General features: G+C 44.2%; 1 protein-coding gene across 3 annotated transcripts in view; it reads right to left on the reverse strand.

Moving 5' to 3' along the window:
* Positions 1 to 26,038, reverse strand: part of LOC141088605 (uncharacterized) — a 58,346-nt gene that overhangs the window by 6,987 nt on the left and 25,321 nt on the right. For all 3 annotated transcript variants that reach the window (XM_073574750.1, XM_073574749.1, XM_073574748.1), the window contains 5 exons: positions 17,189 to 17,238; positions 16,463 to 16,483; positions 14,966 to 15,058; positions 14,261 to 14,287; positions 13,912 to 14,007 (listed from right to left, as the gene is read on the reverse strand). In XM_073574750.1, the coding sequence (XP_073430851.1) occupies positions 13,912 to 14,007; positions 14,261 to 14,287; positions 14,966 to 15,058; positions 16,463 to 16,483; positions 17,189 to 17,225 (274 nt within the window). In that variant the 5' untranslated portion in view covers positions 17,226 to 17,238. The remainder of the gene's footprint in view (positions 1 to 13,911; positions 14,008 to 14,260; positions 14,288 to 14,965; positions 15,059 to 16,462; positions 16,484 to 17,188; positions 17,239 to 26,038) is intronic.

The following is a 26,038-nucleotide window of genomic DNA, read 5'->3' on the forward strand; positions in this document are numbered from 1 at the left end:
TTAACGTTTTTTGCAAAAAATTTACTTCAGAACCAATTTTTTTTTATTTTCACAAGTGTTAAAAGAGAAAATGAACCACAAAATTTGTTGTGCAATTTCTCCTGAATACGCTGATACCCACAATATGGGGGTAAACCACTTTTTCAGCGCACGGCAGAGCTCGCAAGGGAGAGAGCGCCGTTTGACTTTTTCAATGCAGAATTGGTTGGACTTGAGATCGGATGCCATATTGTGTTCGGAGAGCCCCTGATGTTCCTAAACAGTGGAAACCCCCAAGTGACCCCATTTTGGAAACTAGACCCATTAAAGAACTTTTCTAGATGTGTGGTGAGCACTTTGAACCTTCAAGTGCTTCACAGAAGTTTATAACGTAGCGCCGTGAAAATAAAAAATCATTTTTTTCCCACAAAAATGATCTTTTCGCCCCCAAATTTTTATTTTTACAAGGGTAACAGGAGAAATCATACCCCCACAGTTGTGCGATTTGTCCTGAGTACGCTGATACCCCATATGTGGGGGTAAACCACTGTTTGGGCGCACGGCAGAGTTCAGAAGGGAAGGAGTACCGTTTGACTTTTTCAATGCAGAATTGGCTGGAATTGAGATTGGACGCCATGTCGCTTTTGGAGAGCCCCTGGTGTGCCTAAACAGTGAAAAAACACCACAAGTGACACTATTATGGAAACTAGACCCCTTAAGGAACTTATCTAGATGTGTGGTGAGCACTTTGAACCCCCAAGTGCTTCACAGAAGTTTATAACGCAGAGCAGTGAAAATAAAATAATCACTTTTTTTCCTCAAAAATGATTTTTTAGCCCGCTATTTTTTATTTTCCTAGGGGTAACAGGAGAAATTGGACCACAAAAGTTGTTGTGCAATTTGTCCTGAGTATGCTGATACCCCTTATGTGGGGGGAACCACTGATTGGGCGCATGGGAGAGCTCAGAAGGGAAGGAGTGCCATTTTGGAATGCAGACTTTGATGGAATGGTCTGAGGGCGTCATGTTGCGTTTGCAGAGCCACTGATGTGCTTAAACAGTATAAACCCCCAACAAGTGACCCCATTTTGGAAACTAGACCCCTGAAGGAGCTTATTTAGATATGTGGTGAGCACTTTGAACCCCCAAGTGCTTCACAGAAGTTTATAGATGCAGAGCTGTGAAAATAAAAAATCATTTTTTCCCTCAAAAATGATTTTTTAGCCCGCTCTTTTTTATTTTCCAAAGGGTAACAGGAGAAATTGGACCATAAAAGTTGTTGTGCAATTTGTCCTGAGTACGCTGATACCCCATTTGTGGGGGGGAACCACTGGGCAGTTTGCAGAACCCCTGATGTGCCTAAACAGTATAAACCCCCCACAAGTGACCCCATTTTGGAAACTAGACCCCCAAGGAGCTTATCTAGATGTGTGGTGAGCACTTTGAACCCCCAAGTGCTTCACAGAAGTTTATAAGGCAGAGCCGTGAAAATAAAACAGTCTTTGTTTTCCACAAAAGTGATTTTTTTAGCCCCCAATTTTTCCAAGGGTAACAGGAGAAATTAGACCCCCAAAGTTGGTAAATAGTGGAAACCCCTCAATTCCCTAATCCCAACCCTAATTCTTAATTCTAACCCTAATCCTAATTCACCCTAACCCTAATTCTACCCCTAACCCTAATTCTAACCCTAACCCTAGCCCTAACCCTAATTCCAACCCTAACCCTAATTCCAACCCTAACCCTAATTCTAGCCCTAACCCTAACCCTAATTCCAACCCTAACCCTAATTCCAACCCTAACCCTAGCCCTAACCCCCTGTGAAGTACAGTATTCAGTTGTACAGGACATCTTGTTCTCCAGACCTCCATTTTTGTGCTTGCGACGCCATTTTGTTTACGAGTTAAATTTTGTAACTTAACTAGGTGAAAGTTTGTGTCTGTAATGAAACCAGACTGTCCCAGTCCGAGCAAGATATGAGATATGAAATCCTGAAGAATGTGCTATTGTTCTATTCTCTACGTCATGTAGCTAGGGACATGTTCCAATTTTCTTGCAATACTATTGGCTTATAAAGTGAAGTATTACCATGATGCTATTGGTAGTTGATAACTTTGCCTAATTAAGCAAAAGATTATAAAAGAAGTGACTAAAATAAAGGGGACTAGTGATCTGCCTTGATCCTCCTGTACAAAGACCCCCGTCTCCATGTGGTCATTCCCAGTTGCTAGCAAAGACCTATGAACTAATTTGGAAATCACTGGATCAAACGTGAAGGGTTAATTTAGCCCTCCCTCAACAGTTTGGCTGCCCAACATGGGGGCCCCCGAATAGGGATGCCTCTGCCCCCAGAGGACAACAAGACAAAGGACCCTCGGAGCGGACACAGGTGCTTGAAAATTGGGACTGATCATCCTCCACAACAACCATGGTAAGTTGGCAGTTATACTGTTCAGACTGACCGTTGGTGTGGTTTTCCTGTGCTTGTTTCTGCAAAGAGAATCTGAGGTTTGTCCCCGATGGTGGGGTGATTCATGGGTGGAATCATATAGAGTTGCAGTCCCGTTGGGGGCCCGGTGCTTGAACCATACCTCATAAGGGACAGACACCCCGGATTGACCAGTGATTGTGACTCTATTTATAGTCAAAATATCCTGAAATCCTGATCACTGTTAGAGTCAGGCGTGGAGAGGTGATCGAAGATTGGGTAGGATACGTAACTCAGGTATATATATATATAACCAGAAGTGTCTGGAGGGATAGTCTGAGACGCCCTCCTCCTTTCACTGAGTACCGCGTTGAATTTTGGGTATCCCAAAGGGGGATTGACCCTGTGGAACAGACTGAATGGCCGCTCCAGATCTGTGCACAACTGAAGTAAGGATATTTAGCTCTAAATGAGAGAATCCGTGGAAGAAAAGAATTTTGTGGCTTGGCACATGAATTGTGTGATGAAGGTGTTAGGAAGAACAGAGGAAGTGAATTCTGATTGTTTCTGTTATGTTGAAGAAGGAAAATTGTCTATTATGACAGGGACGGGATGTATTGTGGTGCAAGGAAGTGACTGTGGTGTGAGAAAGTGATTGATTAAGAAGGAACTGAGATTAATGAGACTAATGTGTCAGGCAGACAAATAGTTTCAGTCCCTGCTATGCCTAATATTGCTAGTGGTTATGAGTATCCACCCCCTTTACCCCATCCCAAATAGACACCCTTTGCAATCAATTACCCGATCCAGAGACTTCCCCCATGGCTTTCTACATGCAAATGGCAGCAAATTGAGAGTAATGTGCTGACTCCGGACGATGCATTAAAAGTAGGAAAAAAAAAAGTTTCCAGAAGAAATTAACCTGCTCCATATCAGCAGAGGAAGGAAAAAAGAAAGGGAAAGCTTGCAGCTGCTTCAGTACCCCCTCCCATCTCAGCCCACACCATATCCCCCTTCACCCCCACCGCAGCTGTGAACATAGCTCGTTCCTTAACCCTGCTCCTCAGCCCCTCCCTGCTAATTCTTGTCTGCAATGCTGGCGCTGTGCCAGACCCGGACACTTTCAGAGAGATTGTCATTCCCCCGTTAATTAAATCGGAGTAGATGGCAGACCCAATTAACATATTTTTACAAAACCCATCCCTGTGGGACCCTTCCCCGAGGTTACTGCTCAGTTCGTAATCTCTCGCATATGTCCAGTAAATTTACTGGGGGTAGATTTATTATCACAGTTCCGCTCCAGAATACAATTCCAAGATGATGGTCAGATGGTTCTTACGTTACATAACCCTTATGCAGATGAAAACAGTGAGGAAATCTGTATTTTGCATGCCTTTCCCACAGTTATGCCACAAGGGGCCCAAAACAGTCCCAACCAGTTTGCAAAAAATATGAGCAGGTGTCTTTTGCCATTGCTGCCACTGTTAGCCTCCTCAAGCATCTGGCAGCACTGAACTGTTGGGTTTCGGCCTCGAGACTTCAGTTCTGCCTTGGTCAAGTAATATTCTTGGGTCACTGTCTCCTTCAGGGTGCCAGACACCTCGCAGAAGAAAGAAAAATGGCCATCAGCTCCCTTTCTTTCCAAAAAGATGAAACTGAACTCCAGCGTTTTCTTGGACTATGCACTTATTGTTGTCAGTGGATAGCGGATGCATCCCGCATAATGCAACCCCTTTACAATGCCTTGAAAGATGGTATAATGAATTATAAGGAAGGATGGCAGTGATGAGTATTACCTCCAATATGATTGTTCCCAATTTCTGATAGAAGAAACAGCTACTCCATCAAATGCCAGTGAGAATCCGCTCCCAAATCCTGATCTGGTGTTATACACGGATGGTTCAAGATATGCTGATGAGTTTGGTAGATTCCACACGGGATACGCTGTTACCAGAGGACACTGTAGTGCATGCAGCTGCACTCCCGCCCTCACAGTCAGCACAAGAAGCAGAACTCCAGGCTCTGTCTACTGCATGCACTTTGGCCAAGAACAGACAGGCTAATATATACACAGACTCACGGTATGCATTTGGTATTGCTCATGATTTTGGGGCTCTATGGGCCAATCGAGGGTTTATTACTACTGCCGGAACCCCAGTGAAAAATGCTGAAGCTGTCAAAACCCTCATGGACTCGATCAAATTACCTACTCGGGTGGCCATTATCAAAGTTAAGGCGCACGGTCCTAGGAACAGTCCACAGACTGTTGGCAACGCATTTGCGGATACGCAAGCAAAAGCCGCCGCTCTTTTACCCGTTGAACCAACTATACCAACTATGGTGACAACACGCTCTCAGCGTAAACAGTTACAAGAAGCATCGGCCCTACAAGAACCTGAAGATCTACAACAGACTGAAGTTTTATGTCGGACCCCGCGAGACCGCTTATTGACAATGCAGAGAATGTCTCCAAAGGAAGAGGTGAAGCAATGGAAGACTGAAGGGGCACGTATGGATAATGGTCTCTGGAAAAAGAACCAACTCGTGTGTCTCCCTAAGTGGATGTACCCTGCTATTGCCACATGGGCACATGGACCTACACATCAAGGAAAGAATCAGGCCCTCGCACTGGTGCAAAAATTCTACTGGGCCCCAGGAATTTCCACAGTTTTGACAGCGCTCAACCGTGCCTGTAATATCTGTCAGACCTGTAATCCCGGTCAACTTCAACGTGTACCCCAGAAGCATCTTGCTAAGCCCGACTATCCTTTCCAAAGGCTCCAGGTGGACCATATCACATTGCCTAAGTCTGGAAGGTATGAATACTGTTTGGTTATTGTTGACATGTTCTCCAGTTGGCCGGAAACATTCCCTGTTACCAACATGACTGCAAAAACCACAGCGAAGAAACTGGTGATGGAAGTTATATGCAGATATGGGGTTCCAGAAGTTGTTGAAAGTGATCAAGGCCCAGCCTTTTCTTCTTATGTGTACCAAGAACTTCTGACAATGCTTGGATCCACTGTAGCCCTCCATACTCTGTACCACCCACAATCCAGTGGGAAAGTTGAGAGGCTGAACGGCACACTGAAGGGACAATTGACCAAAATGATGCAGGAGACTACAGCTCCATGGCCAGAGCTCCTACCCATTGTACTATACCATATCCGTACTACCCCTGTTGCAAAACATGGCCTGTCCCCATATGAGATATTGTTTGGTGCTAGGCCCCCAGTTGCAAATTTCCAGCCTTATCAGAAGAAACTGACTGTGCTGTTCAATACGTTATTCAGCTTAGTAAAATCTTGCTAACACCTATGTTCTAGTTCCTCTTCTTTTCCAGATTCAGCAGAAACCGACACCTGTTATAACCTGAAGCCTGGTGATTTGGTAGTCGTGAAGAGGCATGTCAGAAAGCATGGACTAAAACCCTTGTACGACGGTCCCTATCAAGTTCTCCTCATCACCCAACAAGCCAATAGCAAATAAAGGGGGCATAATGTTTTGGTTTTCCGCATTTTCCATATTATTATTGGTAGAAGTTAAAGTTAGAAGACATTCAAAGACTCAGAGATCAATACGATAAAGACAATGATCGTAATAAGGACAGTTGGTGGTCAGACCCCTTCTCCTTTCTCAATCCAGCCAATTGGTTTTTTTTTTAATCAGATAGTTTTTATTAAAAGTTTTAGAAATGACAGGCATGTACAACTTACAACATGTTGTCAAACATTCCCTTCCCCCATAACACCCCCCTCCCCTTGTCCGATGGCATATGAACTGGTACATAGCGAATAAACCCAATTCCATCACACAACCATATCATATGAGAAATGACGATTAACAACCGACAGGAGACCACCTCCAGGGCCCACTCATTAATCTAGGAGATTTGAGGCAGCCCGGCCGGGAACCTTCAGCCATCCCTCCCATATTTTCCCAAAAATATGCGGCACACCCCTCCTGAGGTACACAAACTTTTCCCTATATAATATTTGGTTCAACCTATTGATGTATTCTTTTCTTGAGGGGATTTTGGCAGAAATCCAGTGATAAGCTATCAACTTTCGGGCCACAAACAGCATTCTGGCCACAGCAATTTTAAGGTATTTATCCCCTCCCACCTCATCAACATAACCCAAAACACAAATCGTGGGGTCCCTGGGAATATCCTGTCCCGTGACCAAGTGTATAAGGCTAAGGACCATGATCCAGAATATTTGCAGGAAAGAGCATGTCCACATCATATGTAAAATGTCCGCATTATCTATCGTGCACTTGGGGCACCTCGAATCCAAACGTAACCCTCTATTGAACAACCATTCGGGAGACCTGTATGCCCTATAGAGGATATATAGCTGAGACAGGTGGCCAGGCTCACTAAGGGATAATCTGGGAATCATCTGTAGAATCGAGTCCCACTGTTCCGCTGATATCGTACCCAGCTGTTGTTCCCACTTTGTCAGTGCACCAATAGGATGCCTTGACAGGACCCGTCCAAGTAAGCCACCATACACCATTGAAATCAGCCCCCTGGTGGACCCCTGCATACCAAGCCTATGGACAATGACGTCGTGGTGTACGGTTAGGTCAACTTTTTTACTCTGCACCATATACGCGTGACGCAGCTGCAAATATTGATAAAACATGGAGCGTTGGAGGGGAAATTCCCATCCCAATTGCTCAAAAGTTTTAAAAACCCCTCCCTCCACCAGCTGCGACACCCACCATATGCCAATCCGCCTCCAGTGAGCAAAGCCTCTGAGCGTTTTCATGCATGGCAAATGCTGATTGTCCCATATGGGGGAGTACTTTGTAAGACCGCGTATTCCTCTCAGCTGCCTCAGCTTATCCCATACCCTAACCATTAGAAGCACCGTAGGGAACCTGAGTGCAAGGGATCGAAATCTACCCGACTCCAGACTCGACACCAGTGATCCCCGCCCCACCAGGAATTGAAGGATCTTCCGACCTCCCACCAAATCCACCAACTCGCCCTCCATTCCTCCCGCTACATGCTGGCATTGGGAAGACAGAATATAAAGCCATGGGTTGGGCAACGCAAGTCCCCCCTCTTCTTTAGGTTTTTGCAAGTGTTCAAGTTTAATTCTCGCGGCTTGTTTTAGCCAGATGAGCTCTCTAAAAATCATATTAATTTTATGGAACCTGTTCTGGGGAAGCCAGACAGGGTAGTTATGGAGGACATATAAGAGTTGCGGCATAACTACCATCTTCAACAGATTCACTCTTCCCACAACAGAAAGGTGTAGCTTTGCCCAGGCCTTAACCTTCTGTTTGATCCTGTCCAACAGCGGAACAAGATTTAGGCTCTCATAGTCTGTCAGCTTATTGGATATTCTTATGCCCAAATATTGGAGGGACGTTGCAGCCGGCACACCTACCACACTGCAGGAGCTTGAGTCCAGTGGGAGGAGCGCAGACTTCTCCCAGTTAATAACCAGACCCGAGACCTCCCCAAACGCCCCAAGAAGTGTCATCGTATTTTGTAATGATCTGTCCGCGTCCGCTAAAAATAACAACAGGTCATCCGCATATAGTGCTACCTTCTCCTCATGCTCCCCATACCGGAATCCCTCTATGCCAGCATCCGATCTTACCCTCGAGGCCTATGGCTCCACCGCGAGAGCAAACAGCAGCGAGGATAAAGGGCATCCCTGCCTTGTTCCTCTATGAAGTGAAAAAGGATCAGACAACTGACCATTAGCCCTCAGCCGAGCACTCGGCTCCGAGTACAAGAGCCTGACCCAGCCAATGAAGCCCGGGCCAAAGCCCATACAGTGAAGCGTCGCCCATAAATAGTCCCACTCCACACTATCAAATGCCTTAGCAGCGTCTAGGGACAGAACCACCCTCCTCCCGGCATTATCAGCCCCCACCTGCATATTCAGGTATAATCTAATATTCATAGCCGTCGATTTGTTGGGCATAAATCCCATCTGATCGGGGTGTATTAACACAGCTACTACTTTTGAGAGTCGAATGGCCAGGACCTTCGCTAAAAGTTTAATGTCTAGCGTCAACAGGGAAATGGGCCTATACGACGCGGGCAGAGTTGGGTCCCTATCCTTTTTCAACAGCACGGCAATGACAGCTTCTCGCATGGACGGTGGGAGAACACCCCGTTCCAAGCTATCATTAAACACTGTCAATAGAGCAGGGAGCAACACCGTCCTATACCGTTTGTACACCTCAGCTGGCAACCCATCCACCCCAGGTGCCTTACCATTGGACATAATTCCCAGAGCCTCTTCCAACTCGTCCAAACTTAGAGGTCTATCTAGAGAGTGTCTATCCTCAGGAGTCAGCCGTGGGAGATTGGCAGCCTCCAAAAAGTCAACAACATCCTCCGTCGGGGCCCTAGCATGTGAGGAATATAAGTCAGCATAGAAAGTCTCCAGAATTTTTAAAATCCCCGGTGCGTCAGTGAGTAGTCGCCCATTCACATCCTGAAGACCCGCTATAGTCGCAGACCCACTCTGTGCCGATGTCACGACAGAAAGCAAATGCCCCACACTTTCCACACTCTCAAAATATTGAGTAGATTGAAACAGCCGTTTTTGCGCCGCCGCCTCTAATGTCTATTTGGTCACCTTTGACTGCGCCTCCCCCAGCCGCTTCCGAGTGGCAGGTGTGCTCTGTGTCGCAAGGGCCCTTTCCGCATCCAACAGTTCCCTGAATACAAGTCGTGATTTTGCCCTGGAGGCGGTCTTTATTTTAGAAATCTCCCGTATGTACATTCCCCTTAAGTACGCCTTCAAGGCCTCCCAGACGATCCCACTGGAAGCCGAGCCTCTATTAAAACTAAGATATTCCTGCAACTCAGGGATAAAGCCGTTATTCTTATCGATTAGCTGCAGCCAAAACGGGTTGAGGCGCCAGAGAGGTCTATCACTCCTCCTGTTCCCGCCCCCCCCAAGCATGACTGAAACAGGCGAATGATCAGATACCGTTCAAGCCAGATATTTAACCTCTAAAGTTTTTCCCAGCATAAGATCATCACCCAGGGCCAGATCGATGCGAGATAGGGAGGAGTGAGTAGAGGAGAAGCACGAGAATTGACGGACACCAGGGTTACGGCATCTCCACAAGTCGGTCAAAGCTATCTCCCGCACGAGCACCCCAAATGGCGTAAGATTTCCTCCCAGCCTCAGAGGTTCATGGCTACCCCTGTCCCAGTGTGAATCCAGAATATTATTAAAATCACCCACCACCATATGCGGAACCCCCGGAAAATCTCTCAGAATGGTAAGAACTTTATAGATAACTCTACTGCTATATGGTGGAGGTATATATATAGATATCAACACCAGTGGGGTAGAAAAGATTATACAAGATAAAAGGACAAATTGCCCCTCTGTGTCCACCACCACCCGGTGACACTTAAATTGAGTCCTGGAGTGAATCAATATACTAACCCCCCTAGAGTATTGGGAATGAGTAGAGTGGAAGCCCGCCTGTACCCATCTCTTATCCAGGATTCCCAGCGTCTCCTGTGTGAGATGTGTCTCCTGCAAACAAACAACCGCCGGCTTCTGGTCCGCTATGAAGGAGAATATGGCCTGTCGTTTTACCGGCGACTTTAACCCCCTCATATTCCAACTAAGTATCTTAAAATCAGCCATTATCGTACCATAGCATATTGCCTACCATCTCCCCCCCAGCCGCACCCTAGCCAATATTGAAATGTACAAGTATGCCAAAGGACATTTTGAACCTAGTCCCTCCCCCCTCCCCCCAAAGAACACCCTCCAACAGTTCCTTGGGCTGAACCAAGGGTGCAATAGGTAAGGGTACTGTCAAACCCTTCCACCCCATTCAGCAGGCGCTTCAGTTCCTTTTCACTACCCGCATTTGACAGGATATAACCCCACAGCACTTTACATTTTCCCTTATCCGTATTCAAACCAAGGCCCCATAAGGACCACAAATTCTTAAAAAACAGCATATAACAGAGTAATATAAGAATAAACAAAAAGATAACTTCTTAGGCAGTCCATTGCCTCAGGGCCGCAGACTTCAACCGCATGGCTCCATAATAACTGAGCGAGCCAAGATACCATCAGCCACGTTCCTGCTCCTTCCCCTCCTTCCTCAACTGTCGCTCGTTAAGGTCCAACCAATCCACGGCGTCCCTGGGGTCCAGAAAAAAGTGGATTTTATTCCAGGCCTCAATACGCAGTTTAGCCGGGAAAAACATGGAGTACTTGACGCCACAGGCTCTCAGACGCTTCTTGATGTCTGTGAACTTCGCTCTCATCTTCTGAACCTCCGGCGAAAAGTCCGGGTAAAAGGAGACTGGATCCTTCTATTGTAAGGTCAGGGTGTTCTCTTGAGTATCTAAGGATAACGTCTCTATCCCTGTAATGGAGGATTTTAGCAAGCACAGGTCTTGGTGGATGACCAGGAAGGGGGGGCCGAGTCGGGACCCTGTGTGCTCTTTCCACTGCGTATAGGTGTGTTAGATTGTCCTCACCTACTTTTTCTTTAAGCCATGTTTCAATGAAGGCAGTAGGATTCTTTCCCTCACAGCGCTCTGGCATGCCCACAATACGAACATTATTCCTTCTGGATCTATTTTCAAGGTCGTCAGTTTTAGCCCAGACAGCTGCCATGTCCTTCTTGAGCTCTGTACAATGCTGTCCTGAGTCAGTGGCAGAATTCTCCACAGCACCCATACGTTTTTCCAGCTGGCTTGTTCTGTCTCTAACACTGTGCAGTTCATGTCGCACAGTCTGCATGGACTCCTGCAGAAAGCCCAGTTGTGTCAGGACATGTGAGATTGCAGTCCCACAGTGCACCACTGCCAGCATTACATCTTTGTTGGTGGGCTCGTCTGGAACTTGTAGTTGCAAGGCTGTGAGGTGCTGTTTATTTCTTTCCACCAGATCACTCCAGCTAGGCTCAGCTCCCTTCCCCCCCTGCTCTCTGGCATGGGCAGCCTCCTCCTCCTCCCCCATTCCCGGGCTCATGTCCTCTGCCACAGTCTCCTGGTCCATATCAGAGTCCTGAAGAGACTCCCGCTCCGCCTCGGCCACGCGGGCAAAGCGCTGCAGCCTGGCCGCCACTGCCCTGTTCCTAGCCGCGCTGTCTTCTGCGGCCTCCTCTAAGGCGCACGCTGTGGCGGCGGCGCCATCTTGGCTCCCCGCTCCGGCCTCTCCTGCCACCCTTCTCTGACCTTTTTTCCCCATATCCTGGGGTGAAGCAGTGATCTCCGGTGCCCCGCGGTGTCTACCGACTCCGGTGCAGCCTCCAGGGGTTATACTAGCCGTGCTGTGGGGACAAAACGGCTGAATTAAGCAGGTATATGCGGGAGCTCAGCGGGCACACGTCTTCCTCACATGCCACTCAGGCCACGCCCTCCAGCCAATTGGTTTAAGGGAATTGGGGGCTGGATAGCTGGGATCTTACAAAGCTTGTTGCATATTGTTGCCTGTATCCTTGTTGTATATGTGATACTAAAACTTGTTTTTTGGTGTATTTCTGTATGTATTAGGAAATTCTGCCCTAAGACAGCTAATGATGATACCAAAGGCGTCGACCCTGCTCTTCTCTGCACCGATCTCAAAAGGTTACTTGATGAAGATGTTGAAGCCAAGCACATGGCTACCTACAAAAGATCTCCACCACCGTTATCAAAAATTATTATTCGTAAATTGCAGCATACAGGGGACGGGTGCGCCACGACAGCCATGACTGGTAACACGGCATCAGCCATGTGAAGACCAGTACCCCCCGAGCTTATGTCTTGGGATAGCACCTCTGATGCTACATAATAGTTAACAAAATTTATCTAGGGGGGACTGTGAAGTACAGTATTCAGTTGTAAAGGACATCTTGTTCTCCAGACCTCTATTTTTGTGCTTGCGACGCCATTTTGTTGCTTACGAGTTAAATTTTGTAACTTAACTAGGTGAAAGTTCGCGGCTGTAATGAAACCAGACTGTCCCAGTCCGAGCAAGATATGAGATATGAAATCCTGAAGAATGTGCTATTGTTCTATTCTCTACGTCATGTAGCTAGGGACATGTTCTGATTTTCTTGCAATACTATTGGCTTATAAAGTGAAGTATTACCATGATGCTATTGGTAGTTGAGAAATTTGCATAATTAAGCAAAAGATTATAAAAGAAGTGACTAAAATAAAGGGGACTAGTGATCTGCCTTGATCCTCCCATACAGAGACCCCCGTCTCCGTGTGGTCATTCCTAGTTGCTAGCAACGCCCTATGAACTAATTTGGAAATCACTGGATCAACCGTGAAGGGTTAATTTAGCCCTCCCTCAATAGCTCCCTCATCAACCCTAGTCCTAATCCTAACCCTAGCCCTAGCACTAACCCTAACCCTAACCGAAAAATGAAAAAAAAATATTTTCTTTATTTCATTATGTTTGACTAACTAAGGGGGTGATAAATGGGGGGGTTATTTATTATTTTTTTTATTTTGATCACTATGATAGTTTATCATAGTGATCAAAATAGATCTGCCAGCCGGCAGATTCGCGGCGGGCGCACTGCGCAAGAGCCCGTCATTTTCTTCCAGATCCAAGATGGCGGCGCCCACCGGAGGACGCCGGCGGGACAGAGGACCACCAGGAAGGAATCCAGGACCACCGGGAGGTACAGGGGGAGGGATTGGGGACCCTATTTCTCTCTCCTCTGATGTGCAATCACATCAGAGGAAAGAGAAATTAAATGCAAAATCGCGGCTTTTTTTTTTGCGATCGCCGTGATAGGGTTAATAATGGCGATTGCAAAAGCGGGGTCGGTAAAAACCGACCCGATTCATGTTCTCTGGGGTCTCAGCTACTCCCGGCAGCCGAGACCCCGGAAAAAATCCGACACTGGGGGGCGCTATTTACTACGTTTAAGTGGCCTTAATTACCGCCGTTAAAAGGCGTATCGGCGGTCGTTAAGGGGTTAATATAGTGGATGTAAACTTCTGGTTTCAGCTGTATATAAAGGGGTCATTACCATCTATCACCATGCATGACAAAAATAGTAGGTCTGAAATATGTTCTCTTGGAGCACAGTGGATATTTCTTTTCTGCCTTTTTAATTTTTGTGCTGTTGTGTTCAAACATTTTTTGTGCCCTTTATACTACTGGATCAATAAAGCAATTCTTTTAAGGAGATGTGAATGCCAGCAATAGTTTGGACTGTTGCTATTACTGGAGTATTTTGCTGTGTACTCGGACGGGTGAGCTGATTCCTCCTTTTTCACATTTATTACCATCTCCAGGTGCTTCTCACAAAATTATTCTAATTTACTGAGATAATGACTTTTGGGTTTTCATTGGCTGTAAGCCATAATCATCAACATTAACAGAAATAAACACTTGAAATAGATCACTCTGTAATGACTCTATATAATATATGAGTTTCACTTTTTGTATTGAAGAACTGAAATAAATTAACTTATTGAGGATATTCTAATTTTGTGAGAAGCACCTGTATGTCGACAATGGATAAATTAATAATGTGATTTACCATCTTGCACCGGCCAGTTGGAGAGCTGAAGCACCTTCACTATAAGGTGTCCGAGTTCCTCAATATTGGTGTCCATGAGGTTTTTAATTATAGCTACTGTTAAGGAAGCAAAACCAACAATTAATAGTACATACCTATATAATGTAACATTCACACAATTAGACATTGTGAACCATAAGATGAAAAATAATCATTTGTGAAATTCAGAAAAAATATTTATACATTGTGGAGTAGGATACAGAGGCGGACATATAATGTGTGTAGCCGATGCATCTGCACTGGGCCCAGGCTCTTTAATGATTAATTCAAAATTAAATTACTTTTCTTGAAAGTAACATTCAATACTTACTTTCTTCTTCTGGGTTTCTTAAGGGACCTAAAAATGCAATAAACACTATAGGTAAAAAATAATGATAATAAAATAGTGAAATCGAATGTATACTTTATTTTTTTATTCCTCCTTATTAACTTGAACTTGCAATTGTTTGATCGCAGTGTACTGAAATACTTATTCTTTGCAGTGATAAAACTCAAGGTCTTCTATGAAGCTCAGCATGTGGCTGGGCTTCATAGGAAGACAAAGATGGCTACAATAGGGGCTTTCATCAGACCCTCAATTGCCATGAAAACCCTTTGACACATCAAAGTAAGGGGGGCAATGAGTTTTTATGCGTAGTTGAGTGTTTTCACAAACATTAAAGGATTTGTACCCAGATTGGATCACCTGATCACTTAGGTTCCACCAATCCCTAAGGAGGTCGAGCATATGCTCTCCGACACTTACATTGATAATGAATGAAGCAGAGGTGTGCATACTCCAGCTATGCTCCATTCATAGAGCCTTGGGATCAGCAATCAGCGGGTTATCCTCTGTTCTATGGATATGGGATAAATTCAATTCTTGGTATAATCTCTTTAAGTGACATGATTGACATGATTTTGACTTCTTTAATGTTCGATTTGCTCTGCACCTAATAATATTACTGTATACATCAAAGAGGCCGACGGTCCTCGGGTTTTATTAAATTTCATTCGTTGTGCTCTCATATCTCACCCGGAGGAGTCTGTGATCGGAGATCGCCATTGTGGATTTTTTGCTCTTCTTCATCTCTGCAGTTCAGTGTGAGAGGTGACCTCAGCGTCCTCACTGCCACAATATAGAGTAGATTGCATTAATACTCAGTTTACAGACGTTTTGTTGGCATCACATCAATATATACAGAGTATCTGCCGCTGCCCACCATAAAATGTCTGGGAGATTGTGCAGAGTAGTAATTGAAAATGTACTGTACATAACAAATCTTGAATATTGATATTTTCACAGTTTTTCTTCCTTTATTATTTGCACATGTTTGACTCTGATTAGGGATGCCACCAGATAAACCAGGACAGATGCCAGGGTCTAGAAGTCTTGGGAAGCCCATGTCAATCTAGGTGAATATTCCTTATAAGCCCAGAGTGAAATGGACAAACACCCGCGGGATTATTGCTGTCACTAAGTCCACATATATCTGGATCCAGGCATTATCATGAATACCATTAGTGTCTCTATAAGTTGTAGTTGTGCCTTTGGGTTTCCCTCAGGTTCCAGGACATGGAAGCAACAGCTAATTCTGTAGCCCTTAGTCATGCTCACCAAGTTTTAGGATATGTTCACATGTTGTGTTTTTGCAGCTTTTTCTCTTCTGCACTGAAAACCAGAATGGTGGTAGGAAAAATGTGAGCCCTGGGAATGTGAATATGCAAGTTCCGACAATAGTGGAATGTCGCCGGCATCAGAGGTGCGTAGAAGTTTTTCTATTTTAACGAGGACAAACATTGAGAATGAGAAGGGGTTGTCCTTTTAGTGGACAATCTCTTTAAGGTCAACATTCCTTACAGTCCTCTGTTATCCATCCCTTAATGAGCACCTAGACACCAAAGTGCCATCTCATGACAGAGTCTAATCGAGGAGGTCTCCTCTTTTTCACGGATTCTCCACGATATTCTGGAAGAGTTACCAAGTATACATACCTATGCCTCAGCTAATTACATTTAATTACAATCTTGTGTATAACATTCTGCTCTTAGAGGGGTTGTCCATTACTTGAGTAACCACTAATTAAATACTGTATTCCCCAGTGAAAAAATAAAAATAACAGATACTCACCTCTTGCACCATCCCAACAATGTTGGTGTGGGGTATCTTGGTGCTGGTGTAACACTGTTATGACACTCAATCAGTGGCTTCAGCGTTCTCACTTCCCTTAGGACGTCCAAGTTTTATCCAAGGAAGTTTGAACGAAGCAGCCCATTTGTGGCCACTGTTTGGCTGCAATTCTCACGTGGCATAACAATGTAATGAGAGTGCCTAGAAAACCGGCATCAACATCACCGAAACGGCGCCGGAGCGGTCAGTGAGTATCTGTTATCTCTATTTTGCACTGTGGAATACAATATTTAAGAAGGGGATGTCCAAGTAGTGGACAACCCCTTTAACAAGATCAGTCTATTATACTGAAAGGTCGATTTTATCAGTAATGTCTATTAGAAAAACCACCACCGTACTTACATTTCTCTAGTTCATGGGTATCTGAAAGAGACACAGATTACTATAGATGAGGGTATTACAATAATTATTGAAAAATCAGTGAACAATTTTTACAGATTAAATTTATTTAGTCTGTTATATAAAGTTATTCCATACTCTATTAATGGGAAATAATTTATTAGTGGTGATTCCATTCCAGTATAAGTCAAAGCTTGCTCCACACTGATAAGTGGCAAGCACCCTGAAACAGCTTTCTATAGAATGGTCAGGAAGATAATGATCGTAATTCATTAACATCATTGGCAATAGGATTATTTTTTGTCAAGATTGCATTAGGGCCTTGGGTCCTATTAGACATTAAATACGACCTGTCACTTGTTATAAAGATTTACATTCGTTTCCCCTGTTGTAAATGCTCATGTTCTTCTGAATCTGGGGTATGTTTTATTCCTGAGATATGGACTCCTCTGTCTGTAAATCTAGTCTTATGGTCAAGAGGGAGTGATATGTAAAAAGATTCCCATATAAAAAATGTGAAACATGCTATCTTGTCTAACAAGACAAGATTCATTTGGGAATAGGGGGAGCATATTTCAGGCACAGAGAGACGAAAGAACAAAATAAATCAGATTCTGGAGAACATCAATATTTAAACGAGGAGAAAAAATTTAGATATTTATGGTAAGTTTGGTCCTGTTTAAGAAAAGAGTGAATGGACTGTATCTTAGGGTGGTCATGTGATCTCACCTGGAGCATTTTGAGATGAATTGTTCCATTCAGCCATTTAGAGTGATCACCTGAAGAAGACATCATAATGCATAAGACACACTGGATCTCATCATTTCATGAAGAAGACAGCGCTTTGTCAATATAAGTTGGTTTGGTGGTAGGTTGATCTCCATGGGATTTGTTTTTCCCACCATCGGAGATCAGTGTTTTTACTAGAGTCTGACCTCTTGACAAAGCATTTCATTGCAAAACGCGCGTCGGGTGTGGTGGGTCCCTGGTTTCATACACTACAGGTATTGTTACCTTTACTATTAGTCCTACATGTGTACTCTATATGATGTTTGCTGTAGAATTGTCACTGTGACTTAGTTACGCTTCACTTAGCACCTCTTTTTAATTTCCATATGGACACTATGTTCTTTCTGGCTTAATATTTTTTAGTATTTTACTGATTTAATATGGACTACACAATATGTTATATGCTATATGTACCCACTCTTTTGTTTCCTGTATTTGTTTTAACCATTTGCATTGATCTATTGTGATATTGGTTTTATTATATGTATTTTTTATATCATTTACAGTAAAGATTTTTTCTAGCCCTCTATAAAGAAGTTTCATATCTTTAAGTGTTTTGGGCTGTGTCATGCTTATTTTTGGCTGTACTTTTAGTTTATTGAGAAATTTTGGTGTAGCTATTACTAGAGCCAGGGGAAATATTTCTTCTATGATGAGAACCGCTGCAAAAATGTATAATTGTACGGAGAACATTACTTGCCTGCTATGTAATATGCTAACGGACCTCATTCAACCGATTCAGAATCACTGTTTATTAGTGTTTCTCTGCTGTCGTTCATAGGGAGAGATCCTCAGTGGTTTTTAGTGATGAGCGAGTATATTCGTTGCTCGGGTTTTCCCGAACATGCTCGGGTGATCTCCGAGTATTTTGGCGTGCTCGGGGATTTAGTTTTTGTCGACGTAGCTGCTTGATTTGCGACTGCTAGACAGCCTGAATACATGTGAGGAATGCCTGTTTGTTAGGGAATTCCCACCCCACATGTATTCAGGCTGTCTAGCAGTCACAAATCATGCAGATAAGATGACGAAAACTAAACCACCGAGTACTTCAAAATACTTGGAGGACACCCGAGTATGCTTGGGAAAACCCGAGCAACGAGTATACTCGCTCATCACTAGTGGTTTTCTCTTACATATGGGTGCAAACACCTTTTAAAAGGGTGACCTAGCCAATAATTTGGAGTCAAAATTCCCCTCAATGATCATTCCCAGTTTAAGACTGTTTGGGTCAACTCTGCTTTCTATTTGCCGATCCATCTTGACACACAAGAATGAACGCTCACTGGCGAGACAACTTCAGAGAGGGATTGGCTAGCAGGTTAGTGGCCCTATATTTGCTCTGTAGGAGTGGGGTGAATGTAGTGGATGGGGCAATGAGCGCTTAAGCCCCCCCATAGATCGCATCACTTCACTGAGCGACAGAATCATCCAAGTGGTAACACAGCAGCGACTGGAGCTAGCTCTGATTGTCATGCCTTTATGCAAATGCATATAATCAGTTTTGCTATGCTTGTATTGAACTGTGGTCATCTATTGACAATGTTCTAATTACAGTTTACTTTCTGCTTCATTGCTTACTGTGCAATTTAACCCCTTTCTGCCATTAGACGTACTATCCCATCCATGTGACCTGGGACTTAATTCCCATGGACGGGATAGTACGTCATAATGATCAGCGGCGCCCCCGGGGGGGACGCCGCTGATTGCGGCCGGGTGTCAGCTGATTATCACAGCTGACACCCGGCACTATGTGTCAGGGGTGGTCACGGACCGCCCCCGGCACATTAACCCCTGGCACACTGTGATCAAACATGATCGCAGTGCACCCGGGGATTAGGGAAGCATCGGCAGCACGATGTGCTGCGCTGATCGGAGGGTCTCCATCCCTGCAGGCCCTCGGATCCAATATGGCCGTGGGGGCCTTCGGGGGCCTGCAGGGAGGCGGCTTTCTCAGTGCCTGCTGAGAACAGGCTCTGAGAAAGCCTGCAGCATCACCTGTCAGATTGCTGATCTGGCACAGCTCTGTGTGAAGTGTCAGATCAGCGATCTGACACTTCACAGTAATGTACCCCCTCGACACAGTAATAAAGTAAAAAAAAAAAAAGTGTAAAAATAATTAATAAAAAATCCCTAAATAAATTTGAAAAAAAATTTTCCCTAATAAATTCATTTTTTTAAATAAAAAAAATAAAAGTACACATATTTAGTATCACCACGTCCGTAACGACCCACCCTATAAAACGGTCCCACTAGTTAACCCCTTTAGTGAACCTGTGAAGTACAGTATTCAGTTGTACAGGACATCTTGTTCTCCAGACCTCCATTTTTGTGCTTGCGACGCCATTTTGTTTTAAGATAAATTTTGTAATTAGGTGAAAGTTCGCAGCTGTTATGAAACTAGACTGTTCCAGCTTGAACAAGGTATAAGACTCTGAACAACGTGCTATTGTTCTATTCTCTACGTCACGTAACTAGGGACATTTATGTAGTTTCCGGTTTTCTTGCAATATTATTGGCTTATAAAGTGAAGCATTGCCATGATGTTATTGGTAGTTGAGAACTTTGCATAATTAAGCAAAAGATTATAAAAGAAGTGACTAAAATAAAGGGGACTAGTGATCTGTCTCGATCCTCCCGTACAGAGACCTCCATCTCCGTGTGGTCATTCCCAGTTGCTAGCAACGACCTGTGAATTAATTTGGAAATCACTGGATCAACCGTGAAGGGTTAATTTAGCCCTCCCTCAATAGCTACCTCAACAGCTTGGCGCCCAATGTGAGGCCCCGAATAGGGACGCTTCTGCCCCCGGAGGACAACAAGACAAAGCACCCTCGGAGCGGACACGAGTGCTGGAAAATTGGGACTGATCATCCCCCACGACAACCACGGTAAGTTGGCAGTTATACTGTTCAGACTGACCATTGGTGTGGTTTTCCTGTGCTTGTTGCTGCAAAGAGGATCTGAGGTTTGTCCCCGTGGTGGGGTGATTCATGGGTGGAATCATATAGAGGTGCAGTCCCGTTGGGGGCCCAGTGCTCGAACCGTACCTCATAAGGGATGGACACCCCAGATTGACCAGTGATTGTGGCTCTCTTTATAGTCAAAATATCCTGAATTCCTAATCATTGTTAGTAATCAGGCATGGTGATGTGATCGAAGATGGATAGGATACGTAACTCAGGTATATATAGATATATATATAACCAGAGGTGTCCGGAGGGATAGTCTGAGACGCCCTCCTCCTTTCACTGAGTACCGCAAGTTTTGGGCTTCCCAGAGGGGGTTGACCTGGTGGAACAAACTGAGACGGCCACTCCAGTATTGTGCATAACTGAAGTAAGGATATTTAGCTCTAAATGAGAGAATCCGTGGAAGGAAAAGAAGAATTTTGTGGCCTGGCACATGAATTGTGTGACGAAGGTATTAGGAAGAACAGAGGAAGTGAATTCTGATTGTTTCTGTTACTGCTATGTTGAAGAAGAAAAAATTGTCCATTTGACAGGGACAGGATGTATTGTGGTTCAAGAAAGTGACTGTGGTGTGAGGAAGTGATTGATTAAGAAGGAACTAAGATTGATACTAATGTGTCAGGCAAATAGTTAAAAGTCATGATTTGAAAGAAGAGGTCTCCCTGCTAGATGACAATTGTACAAGGAGACCGGGAGTCGCAGCCCCCACCTTTTCTTTGTTAAACGCTGACGGTATCTATTATCATCCACCGCTAGCCTCTGTCCCCGCTATGCCTAATATTGCTAGTGGATATGAGTATACTCCCTTCACCCCATCCCAAATAGACACCCTTTGCAATCAATTACCCAATCCAGAGACTTCCCCCATGGCTTTCCACAGGCAAATGGCACCAAATCGAGAGATTTATTCCACTCCCTGAAGAGATCTATTACACATACTTCGAGTAAAAGTTGGGTAGGGGTATTTTCCAATTATTGAGGGTGGCATAATATATAATGTGAATCTGGTTTGGGAAACCTATGAGAGTGGTGTTGATTTCTGCAATGCTTTGAAGGTTTCGGCACAAGATAGATTAGCGGAACAAGCTACTGCTCTCACAGATATCACACAGGCCAAAGGGGAGACTGCCGAGAAGTTCTATGGGCGTCTTATGGTGGTATTTAGAGATCTGGGATTCTCACTGTATAATAAAGCCCATACACATCTTTTTGTGGCAGCTTTGATGTCCGGCCGCAGACCCGAATTGCAAGAGGCAATAATTTCAGTTTGACTTGACGTTGAGAATTCCACTCCGGACAATGCATTGAAAGTAATAAAAAGTTTTCAGAAGACTTTAACCCGCTCTGTTCAGCAGAGAGAGAAAAAAAAGCAAACTAGCAGCCAGCAGCTGCTCCAGCCCCCACCATTGTGCCCAGCGCGGCTGCGAGTACACAGTCCCTTATCAGTATCAGTGTGCCCTTCAGCCCACACAGCAAACTCTGCCCCCCCTCAGACTTCAGCTCCTAATCCTATGACTAGCAACCTTACTCCTCAGCCCCTCCCTGCCAATGCTGGCGCTGTACCAGACTCTGACACTTTCAGAGAAATTGTTATACTCCTGCTGTTTTAATCGGGGTAGATGGCAGACCCAATTAATATATTTTTATAAACCCCATAAAACCCTTACCCAAGGTTACTGCTCAGTTTGTAATCTCTCCCACATGTCCTGTAAATTTACTAGGGGCAGATTTATTATCACAGTTCCGCTCCAGAATACAATTCCAAGATGATGGTCAGATGGCTCTTACGTTATATAATCCCTATGTAGATGAAGACAGTGAGGAAATCTGTATTTTTCATGCCTTTCCCACAGTTATGCCACAAGGGGCCCAAAACAGTCCCAACCAGTTTGCAAAAAAAAAAAAAAAATATGAGCGAGTGTCTTTTGCCATTGCTGCCATTGTTAGCCTCCTTAAGTATCTGGCAGCACTGAACTGTCGGGTTTCGGCCTCGAAACTTCAGTTCTGCCTTGGTCAAGTGATATTCTTGGGTCACTGTCTCCTTCAGGGTGCCAGACACATCGCAGAAGAAAGAAAAATAGCTGTCAGCTCCCTTCCTTTCCCAAAAGATGAAACTGAACTCCAGCGTTTTCTTGGACTATGCACTTATTGTTGTCAGTGGATATCGGATGCATCCCGCATAATGCAACCCCTTTACAATGCCTTGAAAGATGGTATAATGAACTATAAGGGAAGATGGCAGTGATGAGGATTACCTCCAATATGACTGTTCCCAACTTCTGACTGAAGAAACAGCTACTCCACCAAATGTCAGTAGTGAGAATCCACTCCCAAATCCTGATCTGGTGTTATACACGGATGGTTCAAGATATGCTGACGAGTTTGGTAGATTCCACACAGGATATGCTGTTACCACAGAGGACACTGTAGTGCACTCAGCTGCGCTCCCGCCCTCACAGTCAGCACAAGAAGCAGAACTCCAGGCTCTGTCTACTGCATGTACTTTGGCCAAGAACAGACGGGCTAATATATACATGGACTCACGGTATGCATTTGGTATTGCTCACAATTTTGGGGCTCTATGGTCCAATCGAGGGTTTATTACTCCTGCCGGAACCCCAGTGAAAAATGCTGAAGCTGTTAAAACCCTCATGGACTCGATCAAATTACCTACTCAGGTGGCTATTATCAAAGTTAAGGCGCATGGTCCTAGGACCAGACCACAGACTGTTGGCAACACATTTGCAGATATGCAAGCAAAAGTCGCCGCTCTTTTACCTGTTGAACCAACCATACCTACTATGGTGACCACACGCTCTCAGCGTAAACAGTTACAAGAAGCATTGACCCTACAAGAACCTGATGATCTTCAACAGACTGAAGTTTTCTGTCGGACCCCGCGAGACCGCTTAATGACGATGCAGAGAATGTCTCCAAAGGAAGAGGTGAAGCAGTGGAAGACTGATGGGGCACGTATGGCTAATGGTCTCTGGAAAAAGGACCAACTCGTGTGTCTCCCTAAGCGGATGTACCCTGCTATTGCCATATGGGCACATGGACCTACACATCGAGGAAAGAATCAGGCCCTCGCACTGGTGCAAAAATTCTACTGGGCCCCGGGAATTTCCACAGTTTTGACAGCGCTCAACCGTTCCTGTAATATCTGTCAGACTTGTAATCCCAGTCAACTTCAACGTGTACCCCCGAAGCATCTTGCTAAGCCCGACTATCCTTTCCAAAGGTTCCAGGTGGACCATATCACGTTGCCTAAGTCTGGAAGGTATGAATACTGTTTGGTTGTTGTTGACATGTTCTCCAGTTGGCCGGAAGCATTCCCTGTTACCAACATGACTGCAAAAACCACAGTGAAGAAACTGGTGATGGAAGTCATATGCAGATATGGGGTTCCAGAAGTTGTTGAAAGTGATCAAGATCCGGCCTTTTCTTCTCATGTGTACCAAGAAGTTCTGACAATGCTTGGATCCACTGTAGCCCTCCATACTCCGTACCACCCACAATCCAGTGGGGAAGTTGAGAGAGGCTGAACGGCACACTGAAGGGACAATTGACCAAAATGATGCAGGAGACTACGGCTCCATGGCCAGAGCTCCTACCCATTGTACTATACCACATTCGTACTACCCCTATTGTAAAATATGGCCTGTTCCCATATGAGATATAGATTCGTGCTAGGCCCCCAGTTGCGAATTTCCAGCTTCAGCAGTTATCAGAAGAAACTGACCGTGCTGTTCAATGTGTTATTCAGCTTCAGTTTCCAGATTCAGCAGAAACCGACACCTGTTATAACCTGAAGCCTGGTGATTTGGTAATTGTGAAGAGGCATGTCAGGAAGCACGGACTAGAACCCTTGTTGACGGTCCCTATCAAGTCCTCCTCATCACCCAACAAGCCAATAGCAAGTAATGGGGGCATAATGGTTTAGTTTTTCGCATTTTCCATATTAGTATTGGTAGAAGTTAAAAGTTAAAGATAGAAGATATTCAAAGACTCAGATTAATACGATAAACACAATGATCGTCATAAGGACAGTTGGTGGTCAGACACTTTCTCCTTTCTCAATCCAGCCAATTGATTTAAGGGAATTAGGCGCTGGATAGCTGGGATCTTACAAAGCTTGTTACACATTGCTGCCTGTATCCTTGTGGTATATGTGATACTAAGACTTGTTCTTTGGTGCATTTCTGTATGTATTAGGAAATTCTGCACTAAGACAGCTAATGATGATACCAAAGGCGTCGTTGCCCCTGCTTTTCTCTGCACCGATCTCAAAAGGCTACTTGATGAAGATGTTGAAGCCGAACACATGGCTACCCACAAAAGATCTCCTCCACCGTTATCAAAAATTGTTATTCGTAAATTGTAGTATACAGGGGGATGGGTGCGCCACGACAGCCATGACTGGTAACACGGCATCAGTCATGTGAAGACCAGTACCCCTCAAGCTGTTTGCTTGGGATAGCACCTCTGATGCTGCATATGTGTTAACAAAATTTATCTAGGGGGATTGTGAAGTACAGTATTCAGTTGTACAGGACATCTTGTTCTTCAGACCTCCATTTTTGTGCTTGCGACGCCATTTTGTTGTTTTAAGATAAATTTTGTAATTAGGTGAAAGTTCGCAGCTGTTATGAAACTAGACTGTTCCAGCTTGAACAAGGTATAAGATATGAGACTCTGAACAACGTGCTACTGTTCTAGTCTCTACGTCACGTAACTCGGGACATTTATGTAGTTTCCGGTTTTCTTGCAATATTATTGGCTTATAAAGTGAAGCATTACCATGATGTTATTGGTAGTTGAGAACTTTGCATAATTAAGCAAACGATTATAAAAGAAGTGACTAAAATAAAGGGGACTAGTGATCTGTCTCGATTCTCCCGTACAGAGACCCCCGTCTCCGTGTGGTCATTCCCAGTTGCTAGCAACGCCCTGTGAATTAATTTGGAAATCACTGGATCAACCGTGAAGGGTTAATTTAGCCCTCTCTAAATAGCTCCCTCAACAAACCCCTTAAAAAATAATAAAAAGCAAAGCAAAAAACAATGCTTTATCATCATACTGCCAAACAAAAAGTGCAATAACGCGCGATCAAAAAAACGGATATAAATAACCATGGTACCACTGAAAACGTCATCTTGTCCTGCAAAAAAACGAGCTGCCATACAGCATCATCAGCAAAAAATAAAAACGTTATAGCTCGCAGAATAAAACGATGCAAAAACAATTATTTTTTATATAAAATTGTTTTCATTGCATAAAAGCGCCAAAACATAAAAAAATTACATAAATGAGGTATCGCTGTAATCGTACTGACCCGAAGAATAAAACCGCTTTATCAATTTTACCACACGCGGAACGGTGTAAACGCCCTCCCCCAAAAGAAATTCATGAAATGCTGTTTTTTGTTCATTCTGCATCCCAAAAATCGGAATAAAAAGTGATCAAAAATGTCACGCGCCTGAAAATGGTACCAATAAAAATGTCAACTGGTCCCGCAAAAAATAAGACCTCACATGACTCGGTGGGTCAAAATATGGAAAAATTATAGCTCTCAAAATGTGATGCAAAAACTATTTTTACAATAAAAAGCATCATTTAGAGTATGACAGCTGCCAAACATAAAAACCCACCATAAATAGTAAATCAAACCCCCCTTTATCATCCCATTAGTTAGGGAAAAATAATAAAATTAAAAAAATATATATTTATTTCCATTTTCCATTAGGGCTAGGGCTAGGGTTAGAGTTAGGGCTAGGGTTAGGGCTAGGGTAAGGGCTAGGAAAAGGGCTAGGGTTAGAGC

This window comes from Dendrobates tinctorius, unplaced genomic scaffold, assembly GCF_039654945.1.
Source record: "Dendrobates tinctorius isolate UK_male_01 unplaced genomic scaffold, ASM3965494v1 ptg000039l, whole genome shotgun sequence".
NCBI classification, from domain to species: domain Eukaryota; kingdom Metazoa; phylum Chordata; class Amphibia; order Anura; family Dendrobatidae; genus Dendrobates; species Dendrobates tinctorius.